This window comes from Pogona vitticeps, chromosome 6 (assembly GCF_051106095.1).
Source record: "Pogona vitticeps strain Pit_001003342236 chromosome 6, PviZW2.1, whole genome shotgun sequence".
In the NCBI taxonomy this organism is placed as follows: domain Eukaryota; kingdom Metazoa; phylum Chordata; class Lepidosauria; order Squamata; family Agamidae; genus Pogona; species Pogona vitticeps.
In genome coordinates this window covers 111,528,050-111,544,159 of record NC_135788.1, presented here as the reverse complement: position 1 = coordinate 111,544,159, position 16,110 = coordinate 111,528,050, and the positions used below count along the sequence as shown (strand labels likewise).

Here is a 16,110-nt window from a genome sequence, read left to right as displayed (position 1 = left end):
GAAACTTGCCATCTTGGGTAAGGGCAACCCTCACGAGAACAACAACAACAAAAGTGACCATTTTGACTGAGGGCAGATCCTAGGTGGAGCCGTTAAGGGCGCCACGATTGGAGGGGAGGGCGAGAAAATGGAAAATTTAAAGGGACCGCCTTGGCGCGATGGAGCGTGATGTGAAATAAAGATTAGCAGGTGCGATATTGGGCTATTATTTCCTCTCTGCCTTTGGAATATCCCTGGCATTTTATTCGCGATTGCTGCAAGAGGTTCATCTCTTTTGGAATTAAATCCTAACCCCAAAGAAATATTATAAATAAAAATCGTTTTTTAAAAAAATATTGGGAGGGAGTGCAACCCAACACTTGGAAGAACCCAAATTCTTCTTATGTGCAATAAAGCAAAAAACAAAACAAAAAACCCGCTGGAACCGAAGAAGTGGTTTGATATCCCACAAACTACACCAGAGCACAGAGTTCCGACTCCAGTCCTCTGAAGATGCCGGCCACAGAGACGGGCGAAACGTTAGGAAGAAAAACCTTAAGAACACGGCCAAACAGCCCGAAAAAGCTACAGCAAGCATCGGATCCCGGCCGTGAAAGCCTTCGAGAATATACAGTTTGATATGGTTCTCAAGTATTAAACTCTAAGGGTATAAGGATATGCTCGACTTTCAAGCTCCTAGTCCAGTGGTTCTTAACCTTTGTTACTCCGATGCTTTTGAACTGCAACTCCCAGAAACCCCAGCCAGGACAGCTGGTGGTGAAGGCTTCTGGGAGTTGCAGTTCAAAACTCCTGAGTAACCTAAGGTTAAGAACCAGTGTCCTAGTCGAAGCCTTATGCTTTCCTTTTGCGAACACTATTTTCTATAAAGATTAAAACATTAGCAACGTTGGGTGTTATGAGTCCCACACGACCCCGCCTGCCGGGAACTGTAATCCAAAAGTAACTTTTGCACGCTATGAAATAAATGTGTAGAACTGGCTCTTCCCCCATTAGTAATTTGCTTTATTATTCAATCGCCTCCCCAACCCCTGCCTTTTCTCTCCACCCGTTCTTGATTCTTAGAGGCAGCCCTTGGCCAGTATGGGAAACTACGCCTCCCAGGGTGCTCTGCGGCGCCTACTCCCTTTCCCATACCTCCTTGCGCTTTGTCTTTCCAGTGGGAAAACTCCTCGGCGATCAAGGTGCAGGTTCCCCTCCTGCCTTGTGCTGCCCCTGCGATGGCAGCTGGAGTTCCCATTGCTGCCCCTGCCGCCTTCTCCACCTTGTGCTTCGGAGGCCCCCCCGACGGGTCCGTCTACTTCCTTTTGCCTCTTGCCATCCCTGCTGAAAAATCCCAGGTGCTACTGCCAGGTGAGCCTGTAGACTAGAGAGATATAGGGGGTCCTGATTAAAAATCCAAGATCCAGTAACCTCTCCCGTAATGTTTCAATGCACCATCTATAGTAGAGTAGCAAAAATATCTAGGAGTGATCTCTCTCCCTTTCTCTCTCTCTCTCTCTGGGAGAAAGGGTTCCTAAATAAGACACAGAGAGAAAGAGCACACATGGTGTAGAATGAGGGCTATCATATGATAATCTGAGGCATGTATTAATAGCCACATTGCCCTGTTTATAGGAACGCAGTTGGAGGGTTCTCAAACGATAAATTATTTCTTGTCACTTCCCAAGAGTGGTGCCTTTCAAGATTAACAGATTTGTTTCAGCAGGAACTTTTATGAATTACAATCTACTACTTCAAATGCATGAATTCTTTATTCCCATCAGCTCCAGTGCCATCTACTTTGGCCTACTGCTCCCATCCTTCCCAGACAGTTTGCTGCCTGACAATGGGAGGTGATAATCTGACATAAGTAGAGAGAGCGGGGTTAGGGGAAAGCTGCAACTATCCCAGGGAGATTCCCATCTCAGGCATCTCAACCTGACTCTTATAACACTTGGAACAAAGCAAAAGAGTGCATATAAGCAAGACCATTATAAAGAGAGAGATGGTGCAGAATGGTTGGATTTGCCTCTTTCCTAGCCCCTGTGTAGGAGGAGGGATAGTGTTTTGTTTTGAAGGCTTCAAGTTTAATTCTTAAGCCATGCATGGGGAGCCTCTTTCCCCCAAGGTTCAGATTCAATTTCAGAAAGAGGCCAGATCAAAGTCAAAAAGATGGGACAAAGATAACAATCTGTTTTAGTTTCAAGCTTCTACTACCAGTAAATAAACTTAGGAGATGCGTATCACTGGTCATAATACTAAAATATTATTCTTTATAGTTAATTATAATTATAGTACTATCAAACCTTGTAATCAAACAGATGGTTTTATAAAGAAGTCCCGAGGGCCAAGCTGAAATCTCAGGAGAACCACTTTCAGCTCCTGTGTCTGAGGTTTCTCATCCCTGGCTTAAGCAGTCTTTGGTTTGGTGACTAATTGCCTTCGTATCCAGAGGACGAATAAACCCTACTGGATTCTGTCTCTCAACAGAAAGCAAGAATAGATTGAGAAAATCAGAAAGAAATGGTGTGGAGCCACATGGTATGTCTGCAAATAGCCCCAACAGGAGTGGAAATCAGGGGATACTACAGGGTGACTCAGCAAAAGACCAGGTGGTCCTCTGTAAAAGGGAGTTTAAGGACCTCACAGAGTCTCTGCATGGCAAGACTAAATCCTACAAATGTTCTGATTGTGGGAAAAACTACCACCGAAGCACAGATCTCTTAAGGCATCAGAGGACCCACACTGGAGAAAGGCCTTACTTGTGTCTGGACTGTGGGAAGAGCTTCAGCCGGAGTTCAATCCTTCTTGAACACCAAAGAATCCACACTGGTGAAAAACCATACAAATGTAGCCATTGCGGGCAAGGGTTTAGCCAAAGCTCCAACCGTAACCAGCACGAGAGGACTCATGGGAAGATGGGCAACTCAGAACCCTGGGGCCAGAGTCAGACTAGGACTAAGAATCAGAAGCCCATCTCTAAAAGCCCACTGAGAACTGAAGATGGTTTGGGACCTGTGCTAGGGTTTGGGGGAGTTTCTTGGAGTTCAAAGGTGGTGGTGAAACATAAACAAAGCAACCGCATTGAGAAGCCCTACAAGTGCCCTGAGTGTGGGAAAGGCTTTGCACGCAGCACAGATTTTATCCGGCACCATATCACCCATACAGGTGAGAAGCCCTACACGTGCACGAAGTGTGGGAAGAGTTTTACACGTAGTTCTGTTCTCACTGAGCATCAGAGAATCCACACAGGAGAGAGGCCCTACAAATGTAGGCTGTGCGGAAAGGGCTTCAGCCAAAACTCCAACCGTAACCAACATAAGACAATCCATCAGACGAAGAAGTTGCCCAAATGCTTCCTGAGAGGCAGGACAACTTTGAACTGGAGTGTGGAAGTGGTTTGATAACAGAGAAGTCACCTGAGGAAAAGTTTGATATGAATACAAGGGATCAGGATACTTAAGGGAAAAATTGAGTCTCTTACATGTAAGAGAAACCAATATGGGAATGGGAACAGGTGTAATTTTTTTTAATTAAAGGTTACTGTTGATTTTAAAATAAAAGTATTCCTACCACAAAAATACTAAACAAAATGTATGCTTGAAACATATTATTAGCATTGGGGGAAATAAGAACAATTGTTCTAGTTTCTCATCAAACATATACTGAGTAAATGACCACCTTCTCTGTAAAGACTGAAAAAAGCCAAATAGTCAATGTTCTTGCTTGCCTAGGGTGTCTTGTTTTCTGAGGAAATGGGCTTTTAGGGACCAGGGATTGTGGCAAATGGGAGGAAGGATTTCCTAACTTCCACAAAGTGGGCATGTTTGTTTGTTTGTTTCAGGAAAATCAAGGAAGAGACTTCTAAAACCTTAAAGACGATCAAGCATGCCCTTTTCTGGACTGTAGCCGATTCATTCCTTCATAAACATGGAGTCTATTCTCAGGCAACATAGATACCTCATACACACACAAAACCTTGGGTTGGTAATGGGGGGGGGAGAAAAGATAATTGGTGGATTCAGCTTGGCTTATAAGTGGTGATTAAAGGATCTTAATCCTTTGGATGGGGTGACATATACATATCTTAAGGGTAAGAGTTGTTGAAAAGTTGTTGATGGATGACATCACCTCTAAACACAGATAAACAGATTAAGTGTTCTCCAAGGCTTTCACCGCTGGAATCTAATGGTTGTTGTAGGTTTTCCCCAGCTGTTTGGCCCTGTTCTGGAGGTTTTTCTTCCTAATATTTCGCCAGTCTCTGTGGCAGGCATCTTCAGAGGACAGGAGTTAGAACACAGAAAAACCTCCAGAACACTGCCAAACAGCCTGAAAAACCTACAACAACCAAACAGATTAAGACTTGATTGGTGAAGAAAGGCTCCTTAGTGTCCTTCGAATAAGGGGCCTAAGTCATAAGTAGAGCAGAAATATGGTGCACCAGGAATGTTTGATCTGACTTGGAAAAGTCTTGCATCTCTGCATTGCAGATTCTGAGCTTTTTATATACAATATTGTCCCACAAGACAGAAGGCCCTTTCCTCTCACCCTTCCAAGCACCAATTTTTCCATTGCTGAAGAAACAAGTATCATGTGTAGTCAATATTATCTCCTTCAAGAACCAATATCAGCATTTTCCTTCCTGACAGAATGCATCTGCCCTAAGTTGCCAGGCATGTGGTGGGGAGGCCCTGCATTTTGTCCATACCCTAGAATAGTGTCTTTGTCTATTTCAAATATTTAAAGACAGTAAATATGTATTTTAGCCTGTCGCCTGGAAGCTCAGATTTAAAAAAAAGATGAATAAGAACCAAATTGTTTTGTGGCTATGTCTAACCAGCGCTAGATTCAAATCCAACCTATAGTGACTGTGAGTCAAACACTGCTTAAACGACCCTACAGGGTTGCTGTAAGAATAAACCAGGGGTCAAATGGAAGAACTGGCCACTCAAACTTGAGCAATCTGGGGAAAACACAAAATTATCATTTTGCATACTGCAGACAAGGAAACAAATGTTTCTTAAGAAGGTTATCATCGAGGCACGTTACTTTGTGACAGTACCTAAGAGTGGCCATATCCATTCTAACGGCAAAAGCCCCAGATCTGTGGGGAGAAGAAGGTTTCTTATTCCATGAGCCCGCGGAGGCTCTTTGCACATGCTCAGGAGCACTCTTGTTCTTATACCACTACGGGCTGCGTATGAAATCCGGTAGGTTCCGGGGTTGCCTTCGAGGACAGGGCTGGCTCAGCAGCTTCCGGGTCTCAGAAAGAGCCGATCCGGGCCCGGGGGGGGATGGGGGTCGGGGTCGGGAATCGAGACCGGGCGGAGGGGAGATGTTGGGGAGGGCGGTGGGCGGGTCATATCCCTCCTGGGCCCCACCCCCTCCTCTGGTCTGGCAGGGATGTGAGCCGCGGCTGGGGTTGCCACTCTCTCTCGCCAGCCAGCCTTTCCACCAATGAAAGCGAAGGAAGGGGAGTCAACGCGGGCCAATCTCTACGGCGCGCCCTCCCAGGTCAGGCTGCTCTTCTTTCTCCCGCCCCCCTCCCCTCCCCTCCCGCCCCCGCTCCTTTCCTCGGCCATCTCTAACATTCTTCCCCTCCTCCCTCCCTCCCCCCCCAGCAGGGTTCCCTACTTCGGCCGGACAGGCGCAGAAGCGCCTCGAGACCTGGCCGCGCGCGCGCTCCCCGCAGCGCGTGCCAAAGGGCGGAGAACCTCCAGGTTCCCCCCCCCCAACTCGGAGCTGCGGTTCTCCTTCTCCTCCCCCTCCGCGCGCCTTTCGCTCGCCCTCCAGCAGCAGCAGCACCACCTCCCTCCTCCTCCTCCTCCTCCTCCTCTCTCTCTCTTCCAGAGGCCCGGGTAAGTGGGGAGGACGAAAGCGGGGGGGTGGGGGAGCCAGCCTGGATCGCAGGAAGCTGTCATTCCCTGGTTCAACTTCCTTCCCGGAGTTGCTGCTCCCCTTCCCTCCTCCTGGCCTTCCTCTCCCCCACTCACCCACTACACACCCCCCACGCCGGATTCCGCTCCAGCCTCCCCTACCCCGGCAACGTGGCGGAGGAGGTAGAGAAGCAACCAACGTGGGGTGGAGGGAGAAGCAGCTGTTGCTTTGATCCGCGGGGAGGGGCGCATCCCAACCTCGCCTCCTCCCCATCCCCAGGCGCTTCAGCAAAAAAACTAGCAAGCCAATATTACTGGACACGGACACAAAGAAGTGCAAGGGGGGGGGTTTGCCATGACTCATGACTCCTAGTTAGGGGATCCAGGTTATTTTGAGCCAGGCCAGGCCCAGGACCCCCAGTCAGCCTTGGCAAATTTGTCTTTGAGTGCAGCTGTCTCTGAGCATGTGCAGAGTGCACTTCGCTCCCTGCCATAGGTTCACAAGCCAGTCTCTGTTTGTGAAAACAGCGAGAGTTGAGGGCAGGATTTCTAGGCAGGTTTGAGCCCTGTCATCATGCTACCCATCTTTCCTAGTCTGCCTTAACTAAGTACTTACGTACACCCTTTTGCTTGTTAGGAGCAAGGATGGTGCAGAGAGATGTAGGAGGAAGGAGAGCTCAAGCTGAGTAGGTGGGAGGTCTTGAATAAGTCACTGTCAAATGGTCGTGCCTACTTTACAGGTAGCCACCATGCCGTTATTGGAGGTTTGAAGGCCTGCATATAACCAGAGGATTTGCTTCCCACAAGAAACTGCACTTTTAGATGGAGAAATCTGATGGCCTTTAACCTTATTTTCACCCTTGAAAGCAGTCCACTTTTGTCTTTAGATTCACCATGGATGAGGAGAAGGATGGAAGCATGGAAGAAGAGAAGCGTAGTGTCCCAGCACGGCTTAAAGGTGGGAGTGAGGTGAGTAGCAGAGGGTGGTTTAACCACCCTTCAAAAGCTGACCCCTTTGATTGTGGTGAGCAGCCCATAATGGACCAAATAAAGGAGTAGGAATAAATTAGTCCCATCCTGCGTGAACAATACCATGGGAAAATCTGAGTGGGACACCGGATGCTTGAAATATTTGAGGATCTGCTTTGGTTTCAAGCTTTAATGGAGATTTTTGTGTGGGGCGGCCTGTGTCTTCCATTCTGTACTTCCAGAAGCTGCAAGCAGACAGGCCATTGGGGAAGGATGATGGCATAATCTGGGGATCCTCAGGGATGCAGAGGAAGAAGCTAAAGATGAGACCAAAGGAGATGGAAAGGGCACAGGACATTAAGGTGAGCCTTAACGAGATTTCCAGGGACAGAACTATGGGGGGGGGGGAGGTATCAGTGTGTTTTGTTCGGTGACAGAGAAGGGAACAGAAGCAGATCAGCATATATCTCTTGGATGTAACTTTTTTCTTTTTTTAAAAAAATTAGTAAAATCAATCCATACTTATTAAACATCATGATACATGGGTTCAGCTTATATTCATTTGTTGATACAGGTTAGGGTCTAATCTTTACACTGCATTTCTAACCATTGATAGAACAGGTTCCATGTTTGAAAATATTCTGAATCTTCCTTCTCAAATTTAAGTCTGTCCATTTCCAAAATCTTAATTATTTCTTCATCTGTAGGTATTCCTCCATTTTTCCAATGTTGTGCCAGTACAATCCTAGCTTATGTCAAAATATGCAATGTTAAATATACATTTTATCAAAATTTTATGTTATTATACCTAATAGAAACAGTTCTGGTTTAAAGTCTATTTTTTAAAAAATTTAACAAGCCATGTATGTATTTTAATCCAAAAGTTTTTAACTTTATCACAGTTCCACCATACATGATAGTAAGTACCTGCTTTTTGATTGCATTCCCAATATTTATTAAACATATTAGAAAACTTTTTGGCTAATCTAGCAGGTGGTAGGTGGCATCTATATCTCTTGGATGTAACTTAATTGGTATCTTCATTATATGCTAAAAGCATTGTGAGATCTGTGTTAAAAAATAGCCCCCCAAAAAGAGTTTAGATTTGTAAGAATGTTTTATAGCAGGAAAAATAGTAGCCAAAATTCCAGAACTGAGAATCAAGATTTGGGGGTGGGGGAGGAGGGATTTGTATTAGTGTGTTTATCCCACCTTTCTTACAAGAAGATGTTGGGGACATATACAGTGGTACCTCTACTTACGAACTTAATCTGTTCCGGAACAGTGGCCGTAAATTGAAACATTCATAAGTAAAAACACCATTTCCCATAGGAATGCATTGAAAACCGATTAATCCATTTCAGCTGAAGAAAAAAATAGCAAAAAAAAAACACTGCAAGCCCCTGGGGCTGCAAAAACAAACAAACAAAAAAAATAAATAAAAAGCAAACATAACCCCACCAGCCCAATCCCACCCTGCAAAAATCACCCGAAATAATTTTTAAAAAGGAGCACCTTAACTCCACCATTGCGATCGCCGCTGCCAGGAGTCCTCCCAGGCTCCAGCCGCTGCTGCCGGGCGGGTTCGTGGCAAGTGCCGACTTTCTCCCCCTGCTGCACGGCTTCTCCACCATCATGGGAGGCTCTCCTGGGGCTTGCCCCAATCACCACCTTTCTCCACCACCATTTGCTGCCAGACCAGGGTTTCCGCGCCACCGATGCAGGCTTTCCCAGGCTGGTAGACCAGCCCTACCAGGGAGGGCTTCCCCTGGTAGAGCCGGTCTATGCGACGGCAGCGCTGAAAGCCCAGGAGGCTGAGCCTCCCTTTTCCTAACCATTGGGGTGAAAGAGCTACGAAGAAGCAGCCTTTTCACCACCAACGGGTTGGATTTACCTCCTTTCCCCTTCCCCTTCCCCTTTTCCCTTGCCTTTTTCATTCATATCTTGAAACTCTGGCCACAAGTTGAAGCAAAATTTTACGGCTGGAGCTGTTTGTAAATTGGATCGTTCATAGGTAGGGACGTTTGTAAGTAGAGGTTCCACTGTACCATAAAAGATTTCCATACATTCCTCTTTTATCTTTACAACAACCCTGTGAGATAGTTTTGGCTGTAAGAGAAAAGCAGACTAGTTCAAGATTACCCAAGGAGTTGTGGTCTCAAATGACATCTTTAAGTCCTGCCCCAGTAGTCTGGGGTCTTGTGTGTTCTGAAGCGTTTGTCTGGATCCCGCGGGATGGTTTGGTGTTCAGTTGTGCTCATGTTGGTCAGCTCCCCCTTTTTTTTGTCTCCTTTTCCCCCTCAGCTTCTAAAAACTTCCCCAAAGAATCAGAAATTGCTTGCCATGTCAGGCAAAGTAGAGAAGGGAGCAACAAAAGGAAATGAGGAGGTAAGAGTATGTTAAAATCCCAAAGGGTGGCAATATTTTAAATAAAAGGATGTAAACCTGTAGTTCTTGTCTTAAAACTACAGCTCTGTGCCTCAAGAGGGAACACGGTGTCAAGAGCTCCTGTTTACAGATGCAGTTCTTCCCTATACATAACTTTCTTCACTAGAATTGCCAACTTTTCAAGCAGCCCTTGAAGCTGTGCTTTTCAAAACCAACTTAATCTGGGAAAATTCATAAACACTTGGTGATGTTGTGGTTTAGTCATTAAGTCGTGTCCGACTCTTCCGGAACCCCATGGACCAGAGCACGCCAGGCCCTCCTGTCTTCCACTGCCTCCCGGAGTTTGGTCAAATTATTTTGGTCGCTTCGCTGTCACTGTCCAACCGTCTCATCCTCTGTTGTCCCCTTCTCCTCTTCCCTTCAAATTTTAGTTGTCTGAATTGAATTTGCCCATTCCTGTCTGTTTTAGGTCACTGATACCCAGGATGTCAATGCTTATTTTTGCCATCTCCTGTTTGACCACATCCATCTTCCCAGGGTTCACAGATCTTACATTCCAGGTTCCTATGCAGTATTTTTCTTTGCAGCATCAGACTTTCCTTTCACTTCCAGGCACATCTACAGCTGAGCGTCCTTTCGGCTTTGGCCCAACCACTTCATTAGCTCTGGAGCTGCTTGTCCTTGTCCTCCGCTCTTCCTCAGTAGCATGTTGGACGCCTTCTGACCTGAGGGGCTCATCTTCCAGCATCTTATCTCTTAGCCTTTTGTTTCTGCCCATGGAGTTTTCTTGGCAAAGTAACTGGAGTGGCTTGCGAGTTCCTGCTCCAGGTGGATCGCGTATAGTCAGAATTCCCCACTATGACCTGTCCATCTTGGGTGTCCCTGCACAGCACAGCCCATAGCTTCTCTGAATTACCCAAGCCCCTTCACCATGACAAGGCAGCAATCCGTGAAGGGGAAACAGTTATTACCTCTGTGCTATTCAAAGCTCCAGTAACTGATTTTTGCAAACCCAAGTGACTGTTAAGAATCCAACAGTTGAGTAGCGTTGGGGACAGTTAAACTGAGATCTTGCAAAGGTTTTGTACAACAACTCCCAGAGCCAACAGTCAGTATGCCAATAACGAGGATTATGGGAGTTGTAATCCAAAATGAGTAGTAAATCAATGCTTTCTTATCCTGGCTAAATGGGTCATACAGTGTGCCTGCCTGCTTTTCTGCCACTCTTTTTATTTTAGAATAATTTGATTTTATAGGGAGGAGATTATACATATAAAGACTAAATTGCTTTTTCTCCCTTTTTGCTTTGTTTGTTTGTTTTGTTTTAGCAAGCTTCTTCATCCTTCCAGGATGGGTTGTCAGTAGTGGAAGATGGCAAGGAAGAGGAGCTGGTCATTAGAAGAGTGAAGAAGGAAGAAGAGGAGGAAAGGGCCCTGGAATATAAGGTGGAGGTACAGAGGATTTCTGAAGATGAGGAACCAGTGAGTGGGGATAAAGATGATGATGATGGGAAGTAAAACATTTGATGGGTGGGAAGAAGGAATAACTTTCACAGAAAGAGCATTACTTAATGTTTCTGTTTTTGTCATTTCCTGATTTCAGTCACATCTGCTTTACCTTGATTCTCCAATCCTGCAGAACTCATCACCTAAGGAAGAAATTAAGGTAGAATCAGAAGAGCAGAAGGCTCAAGAATTTGAAGTACAAAAAGTCACCATCCCACTAGATGGGACTTTGGTGAGTAAGGGTGAAGAATTTCAGGAAAGCTTGGGAGACAAAGAGACACATATGTGGAAAGTGGGAGTGTTGGCAAAAATGGAGGAAGCTCCTCCTAAAATATCCTAGCTATTATGGCTGAAAAGGAAGTAAATAGTATGCTTTCCTTCAGCATCCAAACTCCATACTAATATGATTTTTGTTATAGTCAACCAAAATGTTGCCAAAATTATGCAAAAGCACAAAAAAGCGCACAGGCTCGTGTAAGTTTAGGTGTTTGGAAACCCTTTTGTGACTTTATTTGGCCTATAAAGCTATCAGTTGGGAGTGTGGAATTGGTCTTCTGCTAGCATGGCTATCATTACATTCCATCAACAAAACCCCAAACTCCACCAGGCAAGTTTGTTTGCTTGCATACTGCTCCCCAGGTTGCCACCATTACAAGTCAGGCTGAAGATGTGGCCCAGCCAGATGTGTGTAGGGGTTTTTTGGGGGGGTGGGTGGGAGTTTTTAAAGACTGTTGTGCATAATGTAGGGGTCCTCTCATCTTTGGGAATCCCCTTTTAAGTATTAAAAGATTCCCTTTTTACGAAGTTCCCCTTTTAAGAACTGCTGCATAGCTCAGTGGCTTAGGCATCTGGCCACAGAGCCAGAAATTGGGAGTTCGATTCTCTACTTGTGCCTCCGTTGAACTCCCAACCTCTGGCTGTACAGGCAGTTACTTAAGCCACTGAGCTATCTAGCAGTTCGTCATCACGGTCTCCATGAATGCACACAAATGGGTGGTCTTCTGTGCTTGCGCAATCTTTGGAACTTTCTGGAGTTAAAAAATAAGATCATTAGAGGCCCTGCCCTCCCACATTACGTGTTCGGACCTCTAACAGTCGTCCCTCAGTTCCTTTTTTGTCACCAATTTGGACGCATCTAGGAACTTTCTGGAGCTACCACCCTGGTCACCCTTATAGGGTTTCAGTTTAAGCTAATGTAACACAGTTGGAGTGAATTTCAGAGAAAGCAGCTGCCAGTTAAGAAGCCAGCATTGGCTTTTCTTGCTATACACCAAGTGAAGAAACAGCACCACTGACTTCTTAACCGGCAGCAATTTACTGCTCAAATTTATACCAATGCAGTTATGTTACTAGTGGGCATAACTAACATGATTCTGGCCAATATTTTCTTTGTGAGGTAAATAGAGAAATTAAGAAGTCGGTGCAGAGGGATGGGCGCCATGTGGAAATAAAGCTCACCAGCCCGATTAAACCTTCTGGGGCTCTTTTAAGACTCCGATTGCAACCTAAGCTGTTTTCAATCCTTTTTTTTTCCTTTCCTGCAGTCCCCCTCCTCTTCCTCTTCTCATCCCAACACCTGCGGTGTGTGTGGCAAGAGTTTCAGCCGCCGATCCAATCTGGCCAAGCACCAGATCATCCACACGGGTGAGAAGCCTTACCACTGCAATGACTGTGGACGCAGCTTCAATCAGAGCTCTGCTCTCACCAAGCACCAGAGGACACACACTGGAGAACGCCCGTATGTCTGTGGAGACTGTGGCAAGGCCTTCACGGCCAGCTCGAACCTCCTCCAGCACCGGCGTTTCCACACAGGAGAGCGGCCTTATCGCTGCGAGCTGTGTGGCAAGGCTTTCTCTCAGAGCTCCAACTACAATCTGCACCGCCGCGGCCACACGGGCGTCACGCCGTACCAGTGCAGCGTGTGTGGCAAACGCTTCACGGGGAGCTCCTGCCTTACTCGCCACCAGAGGACCCATACCGGGGAGAAGCCATACCAGTGCCAAGAATGCGGCAAGCGCTTCTCCGGGAGCTCCACCTTGGCCAATCACCGCCGCACCCACACCGGTGAAAAACCGTACGGCTGTGCTGAGTGTGGCAAGAGGTTCACCCACCACTCCAACCTGGTAGACCACTGGCGGGTACACACGGGAGAGAAACCGTATGTGTGCACTGAATGTGGGAAGAGCTTTCGGCTTAGTTCCCACATCATTCGCCACCGTCGCACTCATGCCAATGCCCGCGGCACCAATCTCAGCCATGACATTCTCCACACCATCAATGCCATTTGTGACGAGGCCAACGTCAGAGCTTACCACCTCGGCCTTGGTTGTGCCAGTGATGGTGGGGCTGCTGACATTAGCAACCCTCATGGGACCAATCATGAGGCCCGGTGCGCTGATTCTGGTGTTTCCAATGGGAACGATGATACTGATGAGGAGGAGGGAGACCGGCTTCTTATCTGCAGCCAGTGTGGTAAAGGTTTCCGCTTGGAGTCTAGCCCTCAAGAGCGGAACCAAGAAGACTCAACACTAGGGGATGGCCCCTATAGCTGTACTGAGTGTGGTAACAGCTGTTGGACGTAGGTGGGCAACTGACGGAACTGAGCAACAAAACTTCCATTGCTCTTTAAGGTGTCATATGGATTAAAAAGAAAAGCCCCAGCGGAGGTGAAAAGAGACGGATACATTACTAAATCTGTCATAGACTGGGGTGTGGACTGGGGTGGGGATGTATAATGAGCCCCACATTTTGTGAATGGGAAGATACTTATATGGAGCAGCCTGTTCTGCTTCCATAGCGTTCTCTTCATTCTGCTTCCATAGCTTTCTCAGTTCGTTTCTGTTTCTGATGTGAAAAGAAAGGACTAAATAATATAGGAAGGTGTGTACTTTTGAATTCTAAGCAAGACAAGAAAGGGGTTTCGTAAAGTTGTATCTCACAGTGGCACTGGGAAGACAGTCCTCATTCCCTTCTGCTCCTCTACACATCTTGCCACCTTCCATCCCATCCTTTCTGCCATCTTCATGTAAGGATGATGACAATGATAACAACAAACCTTCATCTTTTCTTTTGTTGTCTTTTTTCTTTCTTTTTTCTGTTTCTCTTTTCTTTTTTCCTTTCCTTTTCCTTTTTTTCCTTTACAGAAAAGAGGACTGAGTAACTTATTAAGGCTCTGACTAAGGCTGAAAATGTCAGGAAGGGAAGCGCCGAAAAGTTACTTCAATCCGCACGAGCAGGAATATTGTATGAGCTGTAACTCTTCAAAATTCCGTCAGGAATCTGGTGTGCAATTAGAGACAGAAACAGAAATTAAGCTGAAGTTATTGGTTTATACCACCAGTTCCATTTTCAAGAAGGAAAAAAAGTACAATGAGGGAACAAAGCTGTATGTATTTATAATTGTTTAAGAAAGGGCTTTTTTGTTTGTTTGCCCAAGTAAGAAGAAAAAAGTCTCTTACATGCACATGCCTGAACTGATACAGAAAGATTCTTGAGCCACACTAATTCACAGGCATATTCTAATTGTTTGTTCCATGGGAAATAGAAAACTGAAAACTGGAGCATACATCATCCAGGACATTGAAACATGAGCAATATTCTGCCTTCTGTAATGGCTTTTGTTCTAATACACAGCAAAGCAAACCACACCCTTGAAACATCCCCAGACTGACGAAGCAGAGGTTTGCAGGGAAAGCCAAGGGCAGATCTCTTGTTACAGAATGCAGGCTGTATGTTCTCACTATGCCTCTCAAATGTTCACTACCGGTTGTCTCTCAAAATTCTGTTACTGGCCTCATATTCAGCTTCGTAGGAGAGGGAAAACAATGTTTGTAGTTTCCCCCATTACTGCAGCTAAATTCTTACAATCAGAAAGAACAGTCATTGTATGAATGCTAGTCTGGGAACTTTTTTTGAAGGGTTGATTGTATATGGTTTGCTGAAATTTCAAAATATTTTTTTAATCTGCACTAAAATAACCATAAATAAACTGTAGCAATGAAGACAACTTAGAGAAAGTGCATATTTTGTATACTCTGTCATGTTTCCCCAAACCACAGGTTACCAGAGAATCCCCAGTCTCTGATTACAAGAAGTCCTGATCAATCCCAAATGCAGTTTCTAATCTTACTGGCCCAATGTTTTCAAAACTTCCCTTGGCTATCATAAGAGCTAGAAATTGGTTGATTTTTCCCCAAAAAAGACATGTCTTGAAAATCTCTCAGCTGGGTACCTGAAACCACATATGGAATACATACTTTTTAAGTAAAAAAAAGTTGGGATTCCCCTCTCCCCACTAGATCCAGATATGCTTCCTTGGTGACTTAATGAAGTCACTGTGCAATGATGACTCTATGACATAATTTGTTTATTTTTCCATGTTTATTAAATTTCTTTTATAGACCTTTATGGCGCAGTGGTTAAATTGCTGTACTGCAGCCAAAACTGTGCTCACGACCCAGGGTTCAATCTCAGGTAGCCGGCTCAATGTTGACTCAGCCTTCTATCCTTCCCAGGTTGGTAAATTTAGTACCCAGCTCCCTTGGGGGGCAATGTGTATCCTACATAATTAAATTGGAAACCACCCAGCAATTGCTTTAAGCACTACAGGGAGATATATAAGCAGCATGCTTTGCTTTTTCATGTGACCCTCTATTCTGTGATCTTCAGGATGGCTTAAAATAAAAATAATACTGTCACATCCCCAAACCAGCAATTAACAGACAGGAAAAAATTGTTAAAACACTAAGAGACAACAACTGTCTTTACAGCTTAAAAAAGTTGCGGGAGGGAACCACAATGAAGAAAAACTTGTAGAAGAAATGTTAAAAATACAGGTACTGGTTAAGACTTCCAGGAGAAGATATTCCAGATTTGACATGTCATCCCCTAAAAAGGTGCCCTCCCCTGATGCCACCCATCTTATTTCACAGGGCGGGAGAGGAGATACCTAAAAAATAGCCTCTGGTAGCTCTCTTCCATTATATAAGATTAACAATTGGACTGATCCAAGTGAAGGCAGTACAATTAACACTTGGCTACCAAGGCATGAGGCCTTTAAAACAAGCATAGTTCTGAGGCCAGATTTTCTCTTGTAGCCTGCCCTCTGGCCCTCTCCTGGCTCAGAAATGTCAGAACCAGAACTGGAAATGATTATATGCCCACTTTTGTTTTTGATATTTTTTAAGATGGGGAATTTGACACGGAGGAAACTCTGAGTGGGGGGTATCAAAAATGGCCTTGGAAGTTCACATGTAGCCTATGGGTTACCCTTTGCTTATTATTTCTTTAAGGAAAGTACTGGAAAATTAGCCACCACAGCTAGCCCTCTCAATAGGCAGAGAGCTTTGATTTTAAATCAGCCAAACATGGTCACCATTCAAACCAATTACTAT

The 16,110-nt window shown here is 45.3% G+C and overlaps 2 protein-coding genes across 2 annotated transcripts in view; both read left to right on the top strand.

Moving 5' to 3' along the window:
- Positions 1 to 1,142: 1,142 nt before the first annotated feature.
- Positions 1,143 to 3,572, top strand: ZNF768 (zinc finger protein 768). Its single transcript, XM_020813556.3, has 2 exons — positions 1,143 to 1,350; positions 2,470 to 3,572. Exons 1-2 carry the CDS (start codon positions 1,218 to 1,220, stop codon positions 3,381 to 3,383), a joined length of 1,047 nt encoding a protein of 348 aa, XP_020669215.3. The 5' UTR covers positions 1,143 to 1,217; the 3' UTR covers positions 3,384 to 3,572.
- A 1,549-nt stretch (positions 3,573 to 5,121) lies between these two features.
- LOC110090084 (uncharacterized) overlaps positions 5,122 to 16,110 on the top strand; it is a 32,774-nt gene continuing 21,785 nt past the window's right edge. The window contains exons 1-7 of the mRNA XM_078377104.1: positions 5,122 to 5,189; positions 6,743 to 6,824; positions 7,067 to 7,186; positions 9,129 to 9,212; positions 10,541 to 10,693; positions 10,815 to 10,949; positions 12,262 to 12,908. Of these exons, the coding sequence (XP_078233230.1) occupies positions 5,137 to 5,189; positions 6,743 to 6,824; positions 7,067 to 7,186; positions 9,129 to 9,212; positions 10,541 to 10,693; positions 10,815 to 10,949; positions 12,262 to 12,908 (1,274 nt within the window). The 5' untranslated portion in view covers positions 5,122 to 5,136. The remainder of the gene's footprint in view (positions 5,190 to 6,742; positions 6,825 to 7,066; positions 7,187 to 9,128; positions 9,213 to 10,540; positions 10,694 to 10,814; positions 10,950 to 12,261; positions 12,909 to 16,110) is intronic.